Genomic DNA, 18975 nt, shown 5'->3' on the forward strand with positions numbered 1-18975 from the left:
GTCCCTCCCCCACAGTATAACCCCTGCTTTCACTGTATTTGATGTCGGTATAATTTGTGGAGGAGATGGGGAAAAACATGTCATTTAAGGATACAGGTGGACCCGTTGCAACTATGAGAAGTACAAGTTGTCATGTCGAAAACGAACTTTACAACTTTGGTGGGGGGGGGATTGGGTGGAAAGGCGGGGGGTGGGGGAGGGAGGCTGGGAAGGGATGTGAAGGGTAAACAAAGGAGGAGGCTGCAATGCTTGATAAGAAATGTACTCATTATCTTGCCCATGTAATTGTAACCCCTCTGTACAGTATGTTCACAAAAAATAAAAACTAAAATTAAAAAAAAATGAAGAAACATGCAAAATAAGAAATAAAGAAAAATTACACATGCAAAAAAAAAAAAACCAAAACCTCGAAAAGCAACTTGCAGAGCATTGTGCACTATGTATCCTTCTATTTATAAAGACTTAGGACTACAAGTCAATGCATTAATTATTGTACGATACATCTCAAAAGAGATAATAGAATAATTTGTACATTTCTGATTGCAGGTGCCCTGAAGGAAGAGAGTACGAAGGTGAGTTCCATTTCATCAATGCGATTTTCTCACTCAATGAAACGAAGAGTGTTATTTCTGAGAGAGTACACCACTTGTGTCAGATTTTTCTTCAAGTTTTCTCATGCTTTAAGTAGATTTTTTTTAAAGTTAGAATGTTAACAAATAACATCAAACAGTTACCCAGGGAGGAAGGATCAACTGAAGATCCGGAGAACAATTTTTTTTTAATTGTCCAGTGCTATGATGAGTTCATCAGGCCTGCACTGCCGACCTGATCTCCAATAGCACAGTGGTGAATTCACCAAACATTTTAAGCATTACTCATTGCATGAATCCAAAGACAACAAAAAGAACTGAGTATGTTTGCTGCACAGAAAATGGAAAGAAGTTGAAGAAAGCCGCAAGATATGACAAAAGATGACCTGGCAACTCTCCACATTTACTATTTGCTAAATGTAATAATGATTTCCATGAGTTCAAGTAATTTATTGATGGATTCCAAGTTCTTTCGAATTCAAAGACAACCACCACTCCAAAGGCCATTATTCAATATGTCAAATTATCTTGCTTTAAACAACTTGTAATATAAAGCAATCACACATTAGGTTTAACTGAAATACACACACACATAATAATACTGTCTTTGAGGACAGTCAACAAACTCCAACATGTACCATCACTTTTGTAAGTAACTGTAAATAAAATGAATTAATGAGTAAAATAAAAGCATGAAACACATTTAGCCTTTGATCTTGCAATTGTGATTGATGTGGAAATAGACCATTTCTGTACAAATGCTACAGGAAGTGTCAGCATTGGAACTGAGAGATTTGGATGGAGAATACAGGGCCTGGGGGTATGGGGGAGGGGGCTCATCTTAAAGGAGGCACAGGTACTGTGGAGGCTCAGCCAGATGTCTCCATACAAGAATTGAGGTGAGTACTGTCCCTTTGTCCCACTTTTTAAAATGAGCTGAAAATATAGATTGTCATATTGCCTATTAATTTTTTTAGTTTGTTAAAAAAACTAGAAACAACTCAAGATGTGAGCTGCAGTATTACATCGCTATAGAAAGGATGAAGAAGCTCTTAAATATTGTTTTTGAAACAAGGCAGGGTGCAGCTGGCTGAGCCTAGTGGTATATACCTGTAAGCCCAGCACTCAGGAGGCTGAGGCAGGAGGATTGTGTATGAGGCCAGCCTGGACTACACAGTGAGACACTGTCTCAAAGAACAATACAACACAAAGTGGCAAGGTTGAAACCAACCTTGTGGTATAGTAGACTATGCATAGTAATGAAAAGAGATAGAAATGTGAGGGGGGGTGGTTTGCATATACTTTTAAAAAGGAAAATAAAATGGAAACTGGAATGAATAAGTATAGTTACTCATAAGGATAGGGGGTGGCGGAAGGCACCAGGAAAGGGATGGAAAACATGGATGGAAGCAGGACTTTTAAATTATATTATTTTTCCATTTTGTACTAGCATCAGCCATACAAGGGGGTTTCATTTTGACATGTCCATATCTATATTCAATGTACCTATATCAGACCCCTTGTTCACTCTCCACCCCTGCCTGCCAGTAGTGCACTGACCTTGATAGACAGTTTTGACATTGAAGTGTGAATGTTTCATGTAACAAAATCTAGTAAGTCATAAAGAGAAGAAAAGATCCTGAAACAAATGAGCCCCAAGAGATCTGTTGCATGGGCCAGGGCTCTGAGTGCTTTAAGCACGTCCACCTACTCAGTGGCCGGGCACTGAGGCGAAGCTCAGAGTTCTGCAGCCAGCTCTCTGCACAGGAAGGGCCTGCGAAGGAAATGCTCTTCATAATCAGTGCAAGCCCAGGCCAACTATCTTGTATTATCAGCTTGGTCCTTAACCATAAATACAGTAAACATTAAAAAAACAAACAAACCCAGTAACATAGAAGAGACCTAAGGTACACAATGAAATAGGATTCAGGAGAAAACAAGTATGACTGTAACAAAGAGACCTCCAGAAAAGCTTCAATTTGTCATCTCAGCAAACAGTAGATAATAGGACATCAAAGGGGACCATCCAAGTGAGAAACTCACCCACACAACAAACAAAAAGTGTGGGTGTGTATATAAAATTCTATGCATTATGTTAACATATAGTTTACTTCATATATTAATATGTATTTGATTATGCAATTTATACATAAACAGGAAATTAGATGGGAAAGAATGGCTTATGAAAATGTCACGGCATTTGAAAAACTAATCTCCCAAGTAAACAAGGAAATGTAAATTAAATCTAGGTATTTTTCACCCTCCAAGAATAGTAAAAATAGCGCTGCTATTTTGGTGATCTGATGCTGTGTAAACAAATTGTTCCAGAGCATGTGTTAAAACCATTTAAGAGGGAATGCTCATGGAGGAATTTCCAGCCATGATTCTGGCTGAGCAGCTGACCCTCATATCTTCATCTCGGGACACTATGGTATTGGAGGGTTTGGCCAGGGCTGGAGAAAAGCCCTGATTCCTCTCTACAAACCTGCTTGACTGGCATGGAGGCTAGCAGTCAAGACAGCCAAGGCTTTTAATAATCCAGCCTCAAAGGACCTCATGTTCTACTGGACCCAGAATCTAAGGAAGGGACAACTCAATGTCAGGAAAGGGGAGGTAGGCAATTACTGGCTGGCTACCACAATCAAATTTGATTTTGACAAGAATGGGAGGATATGACTATCTTCAAATATCACTGCAGGGTGTGCAGCCACCAAGAGTTAAAAAGGCATGCATTCCATGTGAAATGGGTTAAGGATGTTTATTGAAGTAGCACTTACAACAAGAAAGAAAGAGAGAAAGAAAGAGAAAGAGAGAGAAAGGAGAGAAAGGAGAGAAAGAGAGACAGAGAAAGAAAGAAAGAAAGAAAGAAAGAAAGAAAGGAAGAAAGAAAGAAAGAAAGAAAGAAAGAAAGAAAGAAAGAAAGAAAGAAAGAAAGAAAGGAGAAAGAAAGAAAGAAAAAAGAATGAAAACCCTAACCATCTGTAAATAAGGGTATGAAATACTGTGGAACTGCCTTAAAAATGTCACAGAGGAAATTGTGACAATGAAGTGATATGTGACAATGAAGAGGCTATTAACCCACTGACATAAACACAGAAGAGGTGTGTGTGCATCCTCACATATGAATTTGATAAGCCATCTCAGGAAGGACTTAGGTTAAATGTTGGGCTTGCTTCAGAAAGTGGCATAGAGGGCTGGGAAGGTGGTAGAGTGCTTGCCTTGCATGCATGAGGCCCTGGGTTCGATTCCTCAGCACCACATAAGCAAAAAAGAAAAAAAACGGAAGTGGGGCTGTGGCTCAAGTGGTAGAGCGCTAGCCTTGAGCTGAAAAGTTGAGGGACCACGTCCAGGCCCAGAGTTCAGGCCCCAAGACTGGACCAAAAAAAGAAAAAAAGAAAGTGGCATAGAGCAAGGGAGGTAGAAGCAACATTTTTACAAGATGGGCATGTGTGAAAATGGCCTTAACATTAAAAATGGGTAAACAAGAAGGTCTGAATGACAACTCAAGACATCCGCTTAAGAAGATGTGCTGTAATGGTTAGACTTTGGCATGTGTTTGGATTTTTCAGATGCTCTTTCTGGTATATTTAGCGACTTCTAGATGCTGCTGAAATTTTGTTATTCTCAGAGCAAGTCTTGATAGGCAGGCATTGAAGTAATTCCCACTTAGTCTCTTAGTTCATCATCTATTAAATTGGGTCAGATCACCATGATCAATGGAGACACTGAAAGTCATTGGCACTTACTACACTCTCCATTTGGCCACTAGTTTAGGCCCATTTTGAACTTCTTTATCAGAAAGAAAGAGCTTTTTTTTTTAAAGTTTTATTTCTATATTTGACTCAAGGTAACACTCTACTACGAGAGCCATAGCTCTATTTCCAGCTTTTTGGTGGTTAATTGGAGATCAGAGTCTCAGGGACTTTTCTGCCAGGGCTGACTTTGAATTGTAATCCTCAGATCTCAGCTTCCTGAGTAGATAGGATTATAGGTGTGAGCAACTGAGTACCTGGCAAAGTGCTACTTTGATCTAGAGAACATAACTAAATATATGCTAAGTGGAATAAACCAATCACAGTTCTACTGGGATGACTTTTTACTCTAAACTCATTCTTCAAAAAAATATATTGAGCCAGGCATCAATAACATGCCCGTAATCTTAGCTACTTAGAAGGCTGAGATCTGAGAATTGTGGTTTGAAGCCAGCCTGGGCAGGAAACTATGAGACTCATTATCTCCAATAAATTACTCAAAAAGCTGGAAGTGGTGCTATGGCTCAAGTGGTCGAGCACTTGTCTTGAGTAAAAAGAAACGCAAGGTCAGTGCCCAGGCCCAGAATTCAAGCCCCAGAACTGGCAAAAAAATAAAAATAAATTAAAAATTTAAGGAATGATAAGCTAGATACTGGGGGCCCTCATACATGTAACCCTAATTACTCAGGAGACTGAAATCTGAGGATTGTTGTTTGAGGCCAGCTTGGGCAGGAAAGTCTGAAAAACTTTTAGTTCTAACTTGCCAGGAAACCACAACCACCAGAGTAGAGCTGTGACTGAAGTGTCATGGCACCGATCTTAAGCCAAAAAGGTAAGGGACAGTGCTCAGGCCCTGAGTTCAAGACTCAGAACCAACACATACACACCCCCCACTCCCCACCCCCCCCCAAAAAAAGGATTTTAAGGAGTAAGTCTGGATTGTGGCATGATGACAAACTTCTATAAACTCAGCACCTCAGGAAGATAGGAGGCTGGCAGTCTGGGACAAGCCTGGGCAAAAGTATAAGACCCTTTATAAAAAACAATGCACAAAGGGTTGGGTGTACATGTCTTGTCAGATCAAGGCCTTGACTTCCAACCCTACTACTATCCAAAAGGGAATGTAGCTGGGTATGAGTGGCTCACACCTATAATCCTAGCTAATCTGGAGCTGATACCTGAGTGTCATGATTCAATGACAGCCCAGGCAGGAAAGTCTGTGAGTCTCTTAACTCCAATTAAGCACTGTAAAAGCTGGAAGTGGAGCTATGGTTCAAGTAGTAGCGTGTTAGCCCTGAGAAAACAAGTTCAGGGACAACACTCTGGCCCAGAGTGCAAGCCCCACGATGAGCACCAAAAACAAAACAAAACAAAACAAAAAACAGAATACAAAACCAAAAAACAAGCCTGGCCCCACTGGCTCACACCTGTCTACTACTCCTAGCTACTCAGGAGGCTGAGATCTGAAGATCATCATGGATTGAAGGCAGCCTGGGCAGGAAAGTCCTTGAGACTCTTATCTCCAATAAACTACTTAGAAAAATCCAGAAGTGGTGGTGTGGCTCAAGTGATAGAATGCTAGCCTAGAACCCAAAGAGGCTCGGGGCAGTAGAGTTCAAGCCCCAGGACTGGCAAAAAAAAAAAAAAAAAGGAATGTATGCATGCATGGAGTTATTAGTTTCTAAGAGTTTATTTTCTTGGCTTGGACTATAAAATACAAACACAACACTTACTACATAGTAGAGAAAAAATAGTACTGCCTTTTAAACTTCTATTGCAATATCTATAGATGTGAAATACCCTCTGAAATAGTAACCTCCTGTCTGATTCTATAGCTCTGTCACATAACAAAACAAGAACGTGACTTTTACCCACCTCACGATTCACTGAGTTCTCTGGACAAATCACTTACTTCCCTGGACTTGAGTTTTCCTTATGAAAGAGAAGTCTGGGCCAAATTATCTTTGACAATACTGCCTCATCATCAAAAATGGTGAAACATTCTTTCTTTAATCAGAGGCGCTTTTTTCCCCTGGAATATTGATCAAAGGATCAGATATATTTCTTGTTCACCCTGAGTATGTAACACATGACTTCAAAGCAAAACAAAAAACAAAACAAGGCAACAGGAAGTAGCCTGTCTGTGGAATTCACAACGTTGAGATATGACCTGGAACAAGGGTATAAATACTTCTTAAACAATGAGCATGGGTTATTAAATCAGTAAGATCCAGTTCCAGAACTGGTTATTATTATTATTATTTTGCAGTACTGGGGTTTGAGTTCAGGGCTTTGTACTTCTTAGGCAAGTACTCTGCCACTTGAGCCATGCCCTCAGTCTTTTTGTTCTTCAGATAGGTTCTTGCATTTTGCCTGAGCTAGCCTTCGACTCTAATCCTACTCATGTCTTTCTGAATGATTGGGTTTATAGGCACACCACCATGTCTAGCTGTTTTCTGAGATGGGGCCTGCCTAATTTTTAGTCCTGTGTGCCTTCAAATTGTGATCTTATTGACTTCCAACTCTTGAATTTCTGGGACTATAGGTAAGACTACACAAGAACCAGCCCAAGCTTTTTAGCAACCATTGTTTAGTTATTTTTAAGAAGACCCTGAATGATTATTATATGAAGTGTTTCCCACTGTTTAGTATATCCTATCCAGCCCTATTCTTCCTAAATCTTCAATTGTCTTAGCAGTTCATTTAGCTTCATAAACACTTTGTTAAGAGTTATCGCCTATATCTGTACTATTTCTGAACTATTTTGTATAGTCATATACCCACTGACAGGAATTGGATACTCTTAAGGTTAAAACTCTCAAGGAATACAATTAAGTAAGAGGGATGACGGTAGAGCGCAGTGGGAAATCACTTCCTTAGAATGTAGTAAGCCCTGGGTTAGCACCAAATGTGTCCAATCATCTTTGCTCCTTGCCAGAGCAACTCAAAGAAGATAGAACATTTGAAATTCAATCTTTCATTTACAGCCATAGTAAAAATTAGAGTGTATTTTTGAGATTAAATATATTTAGTTGAGTTCCAACAATCCTATTTCCATCTTTATGTAAAAGTGTTTGTATAACTAGGTTATCTAAAAGGGTTGACAGTTAGTCCACATGATTATAAAAATACTAGTGGTGCCAAAAAAAAAAAATACTACAAGACAGCTAAGTGTCAAGTTTCTTCAATTTTATTTATTACAAATCCCTATAATTAGGTCCCATGGTTTCCCTTATTTACAATAACTAGTGTACGTCTGAGACAAGCAGAAAAGGTCAGATAAGATGATATTAAGTGAAATGAATCCCAAGATAAGGACACGTGTTTTTTTCTTTCTTGCTATTGTTTCGAACGTATTTATAAGGTACTATGTGATTTTTTTGTTGCTTTGTATGCCCCTCCCCCATGGTATAACCCCTGTTTTCACTGTATTTGATGTTGGTATAATTTGGGTAGCGGAAGGGAAAAAACAAATTGTTCAAATAGTGATACAGGTGGATCCATTGCTACAATGAGATGTATAAGATGCTATGTCAAAAAACAAACTTTACAATTTAGAGGGTGGGGGAGTATAGTCATGGAGATGGGAGGGCAGGGATGGTAGGGGAAAAACAAAGAAGGCGGCAACAATGCTTGATAAGAAATGTACTCATTACCTTGCTTATGTAACTGTAACCCCTCTGTACAGTATTTTCACAATAAAAAAACTTATTTAAAAAAAACCCTCGGGGCTGGGAAGGTGACTCAGTGGTAGAGTGCTTGCCTTGCATTCATGAGGCCCTAGGTTCGATTTCTCAGCACCACATAAGCAGAAAAAGCCACAAGTGGTGCTGTGGCTCAAGTGGTAGAGTGCTAGCCTTGAGCTGAAGAGCTGAGGGACAGCACCCAAGCCCAGAGTTCAGGCCCCATGACTGGCCAAAAACAAAAACCAAAAACCCAACAACAAAAACCAAAAACCTATAATTGTCTGAGAGTTCCAGAAAACCTTCTATTCAAGACATTTATTTATTTTTGTCAGTTGTAGGGCCTGGGCACTGTCCCTCAGCTCTTTAGCTCAAGGCTAGTGCTCTACCACTTGAGCCACAGCACCACTTCTGGCTTTTTCTGCTTATATGGTGCTGAGGAATCGAACCCAGGGACTCATGCATGCAAGGCAAGCACTCTACCACTGAGCCACTTCCCAGCCCTATTCAAGGTATTTTTAATAACTTCAGATGCACAATACTTTTGGATTTTTTGGCTAGGTGTGGCGGCCTGTAATCCTCACTAGGGATATTAAGGCAGGAGGGCTTTGAGTTCAAGGCCAATTTGGGCAACATATTAATCTTGTCTCAAAAACAAAAGAAGAAAACAAAAAGGAAAAAGGGAAGGAAATGTAAGTCAATAGTTTGGCAGGAATTATTACTATTGTGCCAGTCCTGGGGTTTGAACGCAGAGCGTGGGTGCTGCCCCTGAGCATTTTTACTCTGCTACTTGAACCAGAGCTCCACGTCCAGCTTTTTGCTGGTTATTTGGAGTTAAGAGTCTCATGGACTTTTCTGCCCTGGCTGGCTTTGAATTGTGAACCTCGGATCTAGGCCTCTTGATTATAGGGATTACATTGATGAGGCTCTTGATTACAGGATTACAGGGGTGAGCCACTGGTGCCCAGTGGCAGCTGCAACTATTAAAAAGTAAGTAATATGGCTATTGTTTCAGGATCTTACTACATGATTTGCAACACCCACCATGATCTACTGAGTTGCAAAGGGTGAAAATTTCTGAACAGGCGCTTTCCTTATGGAAAAAGGTGTCTTCTTTACCATTGCTTCTCCACAGTTCCATCACACTCTCCACATATATGCCACCTAATAAATGCTCATTAAACTTAGCTGAAGGTAATTTGGAATGCTACCCCCCCCCAAAAACAAACCCAAAACAAAAAACTCTTGGTATTGTTGATAAAATACTGTATAACAGAGTGAACATAGTTTCAAAATCATAAATACTTTATTCAATGAGGTAGTTTACAACTTAAATGTAAACCATTTCAAGTGTTCACAACTATGGAACTTACAACATATCTTTGAATTTATGCTGTCAATATTAAATGTTTTCATAACTTTTGCTTATTCAGTGTTTGTCAATGCTTAGGACATATAACATAGGTTTGTATATAGCCAAAGTAAGCACTAAAAAGGTGTAAGGCAAAATAATTTTTATTTCTTTAATAACTATATATTTACAACCATAAAAATTTTCATGCATTATATAACTTATAAGATACTGCACTAAGCACATTTGTTAAAACTTAAAAATATTAAGAAAATCTAACTCAACTACTTATAAAGACATTAATGTCTGACCAGAAAATGTTAATTTACTATTAGCCCAAGATTTTACCATAATTATGAACAGCATAGTCATGAACACCATCATTTTCTTTAAAACTATTTGAATTAGAATCTCATATGGGGACAAGACACTTTACACTGAGTTGTAAGTGATATATGAAAGGGAGTTTTCAAGTCAAGATTCATTATGGTTCACAGTATAAAGATATATTTTAATGAGGGATACATGATGGATAGCTAGCAAAAGAAGTATGTGGGCACAGGGTGGTAAATTGCCAAATGAGCATGCACTAAATCCAGACAACTCGCATGATAAATCCTTGATTACTGCCTGCTTTTCTAGAATGGTCAGGTTGTCAGAGTTCAGTGAGCTTTATGATTATCTCCAAACCATTCTCTTCATGGTCATTTAAGCTCTGTCTAAACAGCTGCGTATGTTGCCAAGCAGCATCACCATCTCCTTTGCTTAACTCTGCTTCCAAAATAACTTCAGTGGCACCAGAAAAATCCTTATACAACTGAAGATTTTTATCTGTTGAAGAGAAAGAAAAAGTTACACATTGTTTGTGGCAATTTAAAAGCATGAATAGTTTGGGAACACATTTTTCTATAGGCTGATCTGTAAATTAAAATCACTCTTTTAAAAAACAAATGTATATTATTCTTGAAGGAGGGGATGCATCTTTTGAAATAAAGAATAGCCAGGTGCTGGTGGCTTTTCCCTGTAATCCAACTCAGGAGGCTGAGATACGAGAATTGTGGTTTGAAGCCAGCCTGGGCAGGAAAGCCTGTGAGTATTCAATTAACTAACAAAAAGCCAGAGGTGGAGCTGTGGCTCAAGTGGCACAGTGCTGGCCTTGAGCAAAAACAAAACAAAAAACAAAACCAAAACAACAACAACAAAAACACAACAACTCAGCCACAGAGCTCTGCTCTAGGACTGGCACAAAAAAAGTGATTTTTCTTTTTAAATTTGTGCTTCATCACAAAAAATATCAGTCTTTCTGACATAAGGTTAAATAGTTAATTATTTTAAAAATATTTTTGCCACATTTATTGAAGTTTTTATTATTTCATGAATGATAATAAAACAATGAAGCCCGTTAAAACTGTTTTAAGAAGTGGGGTTAAGAGAGAACGATAGGGGGAGTGAGTCTGACAGGAACACAATGCATCCATGTTTGGAAATGTAACAATGAAATTCCTCACATGCAACTCATGTATGCTAATAAAACAGAGACAAACAGACAGGTATTTTTTAACCAAAATAGTACGATTAACTCTCTGGAATGAAAATGTCAAGAGTTACATCTCAAGTAAGTACAAGCAGTCTTCAGAGTGTAAATAAATGCTTTAGGATTCTCTTGTCAAATGCTTACCGCCTGTCAGGTCTATGTGTGTACTATCAGATCTCAACTTCCACCTTACTGTTCCAGTCTCAAAGGTTTGACTACTTGCTCTGATGGAAATGCTATCTACTTTTAGGCCAACTGAGCCACACTCAAACTTCCAGGAAATGTAAGCAGAAGATGATCCTTCCTTTCGAGCCAAGTATACCTATAGAGTAGGGGGAAGAACAGTCAGAACAATTAAGTAGTGTAGAAAACCGAAAAGTCTGTCTACCTCGCGAGGTTACGAAAGAATACGTTTCCTCATTAACAAGATGATTACTAACATTGAACAGTTCTTTGGCAATTTTTCCTGGAGTATCTTTTTGTCTGGAATAAAGTTACTAAAATGCAAGTGCCCCATTAGTGCAGTTCTAACTTTCAGAATTCCATGCTAATCAAATTTTCATAAATTACAATCTTTTAAATTAAGAAATACAACTACTTAAAATGAGTGTTAAGAATCCTGCTGGAAATGAGGATCCTTTTATATCTACTTCTAAGTTTATTTCCAAAGTCTAGATTTTTATATAAACTTTTCTAGAGTGAGACAAGCCATATAGACTAAATGGAAAAGACTCCATGCTCAGCCACTGCTTTGTAAGAGGTTAAAAGGCAACATCTGTGTCCACCTCACCAGTGCAGTCCTGGTTCTTACCAGCCCTTTCCACTTTAAAAATACATGATTAGAAGGCACCTAAGTAAGTATTCTGGCTGTTTCCAGCTTGCCTCCTTCTCCCCCATGTGTTGACATGAAAGCTGACCACCACAGGCAAGTGTCAATCACTCAAACTCTGTCAATTCTATCTACCTCGTTATATATCCTAAAAATCTATGGATGCCTTTCAAGTATCTGGGCAAAGATCCCTTTCCTCATTTATGCTGTACTTACCCCTAGTTATGACTTTAAACATCTTACTGTAACTGCCTAACACTGCTAAATTCTAATTGCTTTGATCAGATTAACATTTTAAAATTCTACATCCTTCAAGATTATCTATCTGCCTGTGTAGGATGTCATTCAAGTACCTGGTACCTGCCTTAAGTCTCAATCACTGTTTTTCAAGGTCCTCTATAATTTCATCTCACCTCAAACTGCCAAAACTTTCTTATCTAAATGTAACTGTCTCATCTGGGTTATCTAACTTAACCCAAATCATAAGCTTTCTGCAGGGGGGGGGGGAGGGGGGGCATAGGTTCTGGATTCATAAAGAGGGCTTCAAGAAATATTATTAAAATTTGCATATGTGCATATTCCACATTCAAACCTTCAAGGAACATCTAACTTCACTCTTAGTTCTAGGGCACAACTTTGAAAGTACCATAAAACACACTTGCAATGAAAATACCAATATATTTTTCTATGTTCCAGTCTTTACTTAGTGAAAAGCTCAATAATTGGTATACTTGTTTTTCTTCCAAGTTAAATCTAAATAAATATTAAGTGTTCCTAACTTCCTATTTAACAGAGGTGGCTTTTTTTTTTTTTTTTTTTTGTCTGTCATGGGGCTTGAACTCGGCTTGGGCGCTGTCCTGGCGCTCTTCAGCTCAAGGCAAGTGCTCTACCACTTGAGCCACAGCACCACTTCCGGTTTTCTAGTGGTTTATTGGAGATAAGAGTCTCACAGACTTTCCTATCAGGGCTGGCTTTGAACTGTGATCCTCAGATCTCAGCCTCCTGAGTAGCTAGGATTATAGGAGGGAGCCACCAGCACCTGGCCCTACTGGCTTAAAAAAAAAATATTTTTATTGTAAAGGTGATGAACAGGGGGGTTCAGTTACACAAGTAAGATGAGAACATTTCTTTTTAAACACTGTTCCCTACTCCCTCATTTTCTTCCACTTACCCCTCCCTATTCCCCTCAAGTTGTATAGTTCATTTCCCACACAATGTCTAGTGAGTATCATTTTGCATTAGTTTATCCTTTGTCCTGCTGTTTCCTTTCCACAGATCAGATAAACTTATATACAAAAGGATACAGAAAACCAAAACAGAAAAAAAAATAGAAACTGCATACAGGACATAATAAGAACTTCTTTTTTCCCATTCTTGGAGTTCACTTTGATACGCATCATTATATATGGTCCTCTACACTTAGCAATTGGGCTATTGTGATCCCGTTAAGAATATCATAGACATATTCTAGTTATTACAAATGAGAAGCTATGCAACCTACTCTTCTTTGGGCCTGGCTTGCTCTGCTTAATATAAATTTTTCCAGGTCTTTCCATTTCCTTACAAATGGGGCAATGCCCTTCTTTCTGATGGAAGCATAGAACTCCACTGTGTATATATACCACATCTTCTTAGTCCATTCATCTACTGAGTGGCATCTGAGTTGGTTCTGTATCTTAGCTATGGTAAATAATGCTGCAATGAACATGCTGTGCTGGTAGCTTTAATATGGCCTTGTTTGTGGTGATTTGAGTAAATGCCCAGGAGTTGGATTGCTGGGTCATCTTTTGAGGAGCCTTCATACTGCTTTCCAGAGTAGCTGACAAGTTTATACTCCCACCAAAAGTGTAGTAGGGTTACCTTTTGGCCATATCCCTGACAGCATCTGTTATTAGATTTACAGATCAATGTCCATTCTAACTGGGATAAGGTGGAATCTCAATGTTGTTTTGATTTGCATTTCTTTTATGGCCACATTTCTTCATGTGTTTATTGGCCACTTATTTCCTCTTCAGAGATGCCTCTCCTTAAGTCTTTAGCCCAACTGTTAATGAGGTGGTTGTTCTCTTTGAGGATTTGATTTTGGGGGACTTTTTGAGCTCTAAGTATATTTTAGATAGGAGGCCCTAGTCTATTTATGGCTGTGAAGATCTTTTCCCAGTCTGTGGGCTTTCTATTTATCTTGTAAGCTATGTCCTTTGCCATGCAGAAGCTCTGTAGTTTAATGCAATTCTATTTATCCAAATTTTTTTGATTTGTTGTTTCTAAGTCTTTATTAAGAAAGTTTTGACCCGTGCCAAGGAGACTTCATATTTCTATTCTTTCCTGCAATATTTTCAGGGTATCTGCTTTTACCTAAAGGTCTTTGATCCATTTGGAGTTGATTCTGGTGCAGGATGATACGTAAGAATTGAACTTGTTTTCTACACATGTATAGCCAATTCTGCCAGCATCATTTGTTGATGTCTACTGGCTTTTAAAATTCATAAATTTAATGTGTGCATTTTTTCTTTTTGTTGTTGAACATGAGGCTTGAACTCTGGGCCTGGTTGCTGTCCATGAGCTTTTTTGCTCAAAGCTAGGGCTCTACAGAACCCTGTGGCTTGAGCTACAAAGATACTTCTGGTTTTCTAGAGATAAGTCTCATAGACTTAACCTGCACAGATTGGGTTTGAACTGTGATCTTCAGATCTCAGCCTCTTGAGTACCTAGGATTATAGGCATGAGCCACCAGCACCCAGTTATTGTGTGCATTTTTATATGCTTAATTTTCCAATCTGTAGGTCTATGTAGTGAGTGTTGCTCTTCTACCTTAGCAAGAAAATTAGTAAAATCAGAAATCATGGAGTAGGAAGGAAAAACTACCACCCCTATAATTGCTAATCTGCATCTTCCTCACCTGCCCGTGAGAATGAGATGAATGTGTTTATAACAAAAGTTCTAAACTATTTATAACATATACAGATAAAACCTGTCCTATGGGTTTTGGCTGCAACTATTCATTTCAACACTGAGAATATCTGCATTTGAGCTTCTTTATTTTACAGAGAATAGAGGTCTTTGAATAGAGTTTTTGATTACTACATGTCGGGTAACTAATTTCCTGGAGGTTTGGTTTTTAGTGCTTGTTTCAAGTGGTTCTTTAAATTTAAAGTGATTCTCTTAAAATTACTCTTCTGCTAAGATTCATTTTAATTAAGTTCACTACACAGAAGGCATCCTGCAGTCACTCATTTCTAGATACCAGGAGTGTGAGGGATTTTAATTCAATACTGGTAAAATGATATAGCTCATGAATATTATTCCTTTTGGTTATTTCATTTTATCACTGAAATTCAATATAAATCCATTTTCACTCCTACTGTATTTAGATTGTTCTATGCTTCAAGTCTGAGTTACTCCATTATTTGTCTTTGGAACTATCTCTCTGGAGTATCTGTTCTACCATGTCCTTCTGCCCCAAAAGGCCTGACAACTGTGTTTCTTTCATCTCCTATTACCCTTGTCTATATCTCCTCTACTGCTTACTCTTCCATTAAGATACTAGATGTTTCTAACTTCAGTGCTTTTGTACAAGCTATTTCTCATGCCTCCATTCCTTCTCCTTCCACAACTTGTCTTCAGCTGAGCTGAGGGAGCTCTCTTTCTCTTAGAAAAGCCATGATACTATTTCTTCTGCAAGGACTTCTGTCTCAGGAGGGCAGTGGCTCTTCCTATTTTCCTCCCTCTTTCTGCATCATATGCATATATCATATTGTTTGAAAGATAACACCACTGTGGGGCTGGGAAGGTGGCTCAGTGGTAGAGTGCTTGCTTTGCATACATGAGGCCCTGGGTTCGATTCCTCAGCACCACATAAGCAGAAAAAGCTGGAAGTGGAGCTATGGCTCAATTGGTAGAGTGCTAGTCTTGAGCTGAAGAGCTGAGGGACAGCGCCCAGGCCCAGAGTTCAGGCCCCATGACCGACAACAACAACAACAACAAAAAATGACTCCACTAATCTAATTTGGTCCACATGTATTTTTCTTATACTAATCATGAGCATTTTGAGGCTTGCCCCTCAATGCCAAGCACAATGTTGGATAATGTGTCTGCTGAATGGCTAAATTACTGACATAATGTCATGCATCAGAAAGTGCAAAAATGGCTCTAAGGGACAAAAGCAGCAATAAAACTGTTTGAAATCAAATGTGTCTAAGAGCATTTAGGGAATACTGTGGACAAAACAACAAGATACCTGTAATATTCTCCAAAGCCCTAGTGTGGCACAGAATTATGTTATATTCAATCATTTTTCACATCTTTACTAAAGATTATATTCTAATCCATAATCAGTTCAATAGTACTGATTATGTATTAGACACTATTAGATAGATAAAAGAGTAGAAAATGACAAAGAATGTTTCTGCTTGAGAAATGTTTTCACTCTAGAAGGGAGGAGAAAATCTATTCTTACATGCCTGTTAATATCTATGACAAAGGGGAGGAGCCTGGGGCAATAAAGAAAATGGACTCAGTTAGATAGGACTGGAGGGAGAACAGCTTAAGTTCAGTCTGAGGATAATGAGTCTAAGAAAAAGGAAATAGAGGAGAAATGCAGCAAACAAGGCAAGGCCAGAGAAGACAAGGTCCCTCTGCAGAGACTTAGAGATGCATTCACAGTAAGAAATGAGGTTTTGAAACCATTTCTCTAGCCACAGAATGGAGAGCCCCAGGCAGGGCAGATGCAAGGAGAAAAAGTCATGAACCACTTTAATTATGGTATTTTCACTAGCCACCCAAAATGCACAGGTCATCTGGACTTTGATTTTAGGTTCAAGTATCAATATATTTGCTGAACAATGTTAATAGTAAAATTTAATGCATCCATGTGACCCTGGGAAAATGACTCTGAAAATAATCTGTTTTAGGAATCCAAAATCAGGCTTGCCAGGAATGCATACCTGTAGTCTTAGCTACTAGAAAGCTGAGACTGAAGGACCGTGGTTCAAAACCAGCTAGGCAGGAAAGTCTGAGATAATCCATTTCCAAACAGCAAAAAGCCAGATTGGAGAGGTATGGCTCATGTGGTAGGGCACCAGCTTTAACTAAGAAAGCTGAGCAAGAGCCTGAGCCTCTGAGTTAAAGCTCTCAGTTCTAGCAGTAAAATTTAAAAAGAGAAATTTTCCGGGTGCCTGGCCTCCTGCCTGTAATCCTAGCTACTCAGTAGGTTGAGATCTGAAGATTATGGTTCAAAGCTAGCCAAAGCAGGAAAATTGGTGAGACTCGCCTCTAATTAACCACCAGAAACCAGAAGTGGAGCTGTGGCTCAAAGTGATAGAGCACTAGCCTTGAGTAAAAAAGCTCAGGAACAGTGCCCAGGCCCAGAGTTCAAGCTCATGATTGACAAAAAAAAAAAAAAAAAAGAAATGTGAGAATAGGTTGTATGTGAACTGTCATGACATAAGGTTGGAAGTCTACTATTCAACAGAGCTAAAGAATTCCTAACTGGGGTTACACTATAAAGAACAACTAGAAGTAGGATTTAAATGGAATAGACAAGCAATTGAAACAAATAATTATTACTTTTGCGTTATTATGTTCTATAAGTGCTAAATATTGTATCTAGAAACAGATACATTCAACTTAAAAAAATAGTATCCCTCATAAATGAGCATCAAGGCACAAGCTTTTTTCCAACAGTGGTGTGCTTTCTATTTAATGGCATTTGCATCTCATTTACATATTTAACTCCCGCTCATAAAACCCACCCTCTCTGGCAACAATGTTCTATTTAGAAATATCAAAATATACCATATACTTCATGTCTTTTTCCTGCTGCTTTCTTGCTTGGCGAACACCTACTCATCCTTCAGTGTCCAGCTCAAATGTTGCCTGCTTTGTGGAGGTTTGCCCAACTCCCACAGCCAAAGCAAATTCCTCCCACTTCAGTGTTTCCATAGCAATGTGGTGATATTGGTATTGCAGCATTGTGCCTGGCCACTAAGATGGCTGCTTATGTGGCTGTTACATGGTGAGGGCAGGAACGGCATCTTCTATCATTTTACCCAAGCAGCTGAGAAGAGTGCCTGCTATAATGGGCACGCAGTTCAGCGCCTGCTATAATAGGCACGCAGTTCAATGTCTGCTTATGGACAAATGACAAAGAAGAAATATACCACAGGGTAGCCCTCTTTCTCCCAATGTTACATAATCTGCAACACATCATTATTTTCTTTGCTACTACCGGTTAGGAAGAAATCTATGTATTTTCTTCAATTCAGCGAGTATAGACTAGTCACTGAGTAACTAGTATGTCTAATTCATTCTGCTTTCTTTTAGAGGAATTTTTAGGTTAAGGATAGTTTTCTAGATGTTCACCCTTGCTCATTAACTGCAGAATACAGAATCAACTACAGATATATGAACACTGAAATTTAAAATTTTATATTTATGCATTTCTGTAGCTAAATAAGAAAATTCTCAAGCTTACAATTTTAATACTCCTATAATAATTTTTGGTTTAACATAAGTTTTAAAAATTATTAGATTTAATTTAGATATTTATGTGCATAAGCAGAAATATCATGTTTAAATTACATCTAATACATGAATTTAATATATGAATTTAAATAAAAACAGACATTTTTATAGATTTTGTACTCTTTAATGCCTGTTGTAGTGGCAGTATACAGAAGATGCTTATAAACACAGCTATTAATTAACCGTGACTCACTTTTCTAATGTGTCGGATAGTCTTAAAAGTGAACAACCTCTCTTACTGCTGAACTTAGGAAGTTAATTAAAAAGCTCTCTATAAGTTAAGTAACTTCTATGAAAAGTGTCTATCATCAATACAGTGTTTAATATATCTAATCTATTATGCTCATGTGAAGAGCTTGAGTTTATTTATAGTATGTTTTTAAGGAGTAGGAAAGTTTAAAAGTAACAAGTCATCACTTGTTCTGATAATGTGAACATAATATGCAACTTGGTATTGGTAAAAGTGAACTACTATGGTATGGTCCTGGCTTCCATTTATTTATTTAGTTTTTTAGGGCAAAGAGGAGTTATTGCTGCTCACTCATGTCCTTATGAAATGAAACCTTTAGATGGCTAGCTTCCTAAACCTGGTGTATTGAGTCTATTATTCTCCCTAACAGACTGCATTTAGTAGGTTATCAATATGTAACTAGGAAGGAATTAAATAACAATCTATTTTATAGATTCATTGCAAAACAATCACATGGACTGGTT

At 38.3% G+C, this 18975-nt stretch overlaps 1 protein-coding gene across 3 annotated transcripts in view; it reads right to left on the reverse strand.

The window, feature by feature from the left end:
- Positions 1-9309: 9309 nt before the first annotated feature.
- Ngly1 (N-glycanase 1) overlaps positions 9310-18975 on the reverse strand; it is a 49792-nt gene continuing 40126 nt past the window's right edge. For 2 of the 3 annotated variants that reach the window (XM_042679659.1, XM_042679660.1), the window contains exons 11-12: positions 11055-11232; positions 9310-10207 (exon numbers count right to left, since the gene is read on the reverse strand). In XM_042679659.1, the coding sequence (XP_042535593.1) occupies positions 10032-10207; positions 11055-11232 (354 nt within the window). In that variant the 3' untranslated portion in view covers positions 9310-10031. The remainder of the gene's footprint in view (positions 10208-11054; positions 11233-18975) is intronic. The other variant, XM_042679661.1, reaches the window with a different exon arrangement.

The sequence above is a fragment of the Dipodomys spectabilis genome, unplaced genomic scaffold (genome assembly GCF_019054845.1).
Source record: "Dipodomys spectabilis isolate Male_0828 unplaced genomic scaffold, ASM1905484v1 ptg000054l, whole genome shotgun sequence".
Taxonomy (NCBI): Eukaryota; Metazoa; Chordata; class Mammalia; order Rodentia; family Heteromyidae; genus Dipodomys; species Dipodomys spectabilis.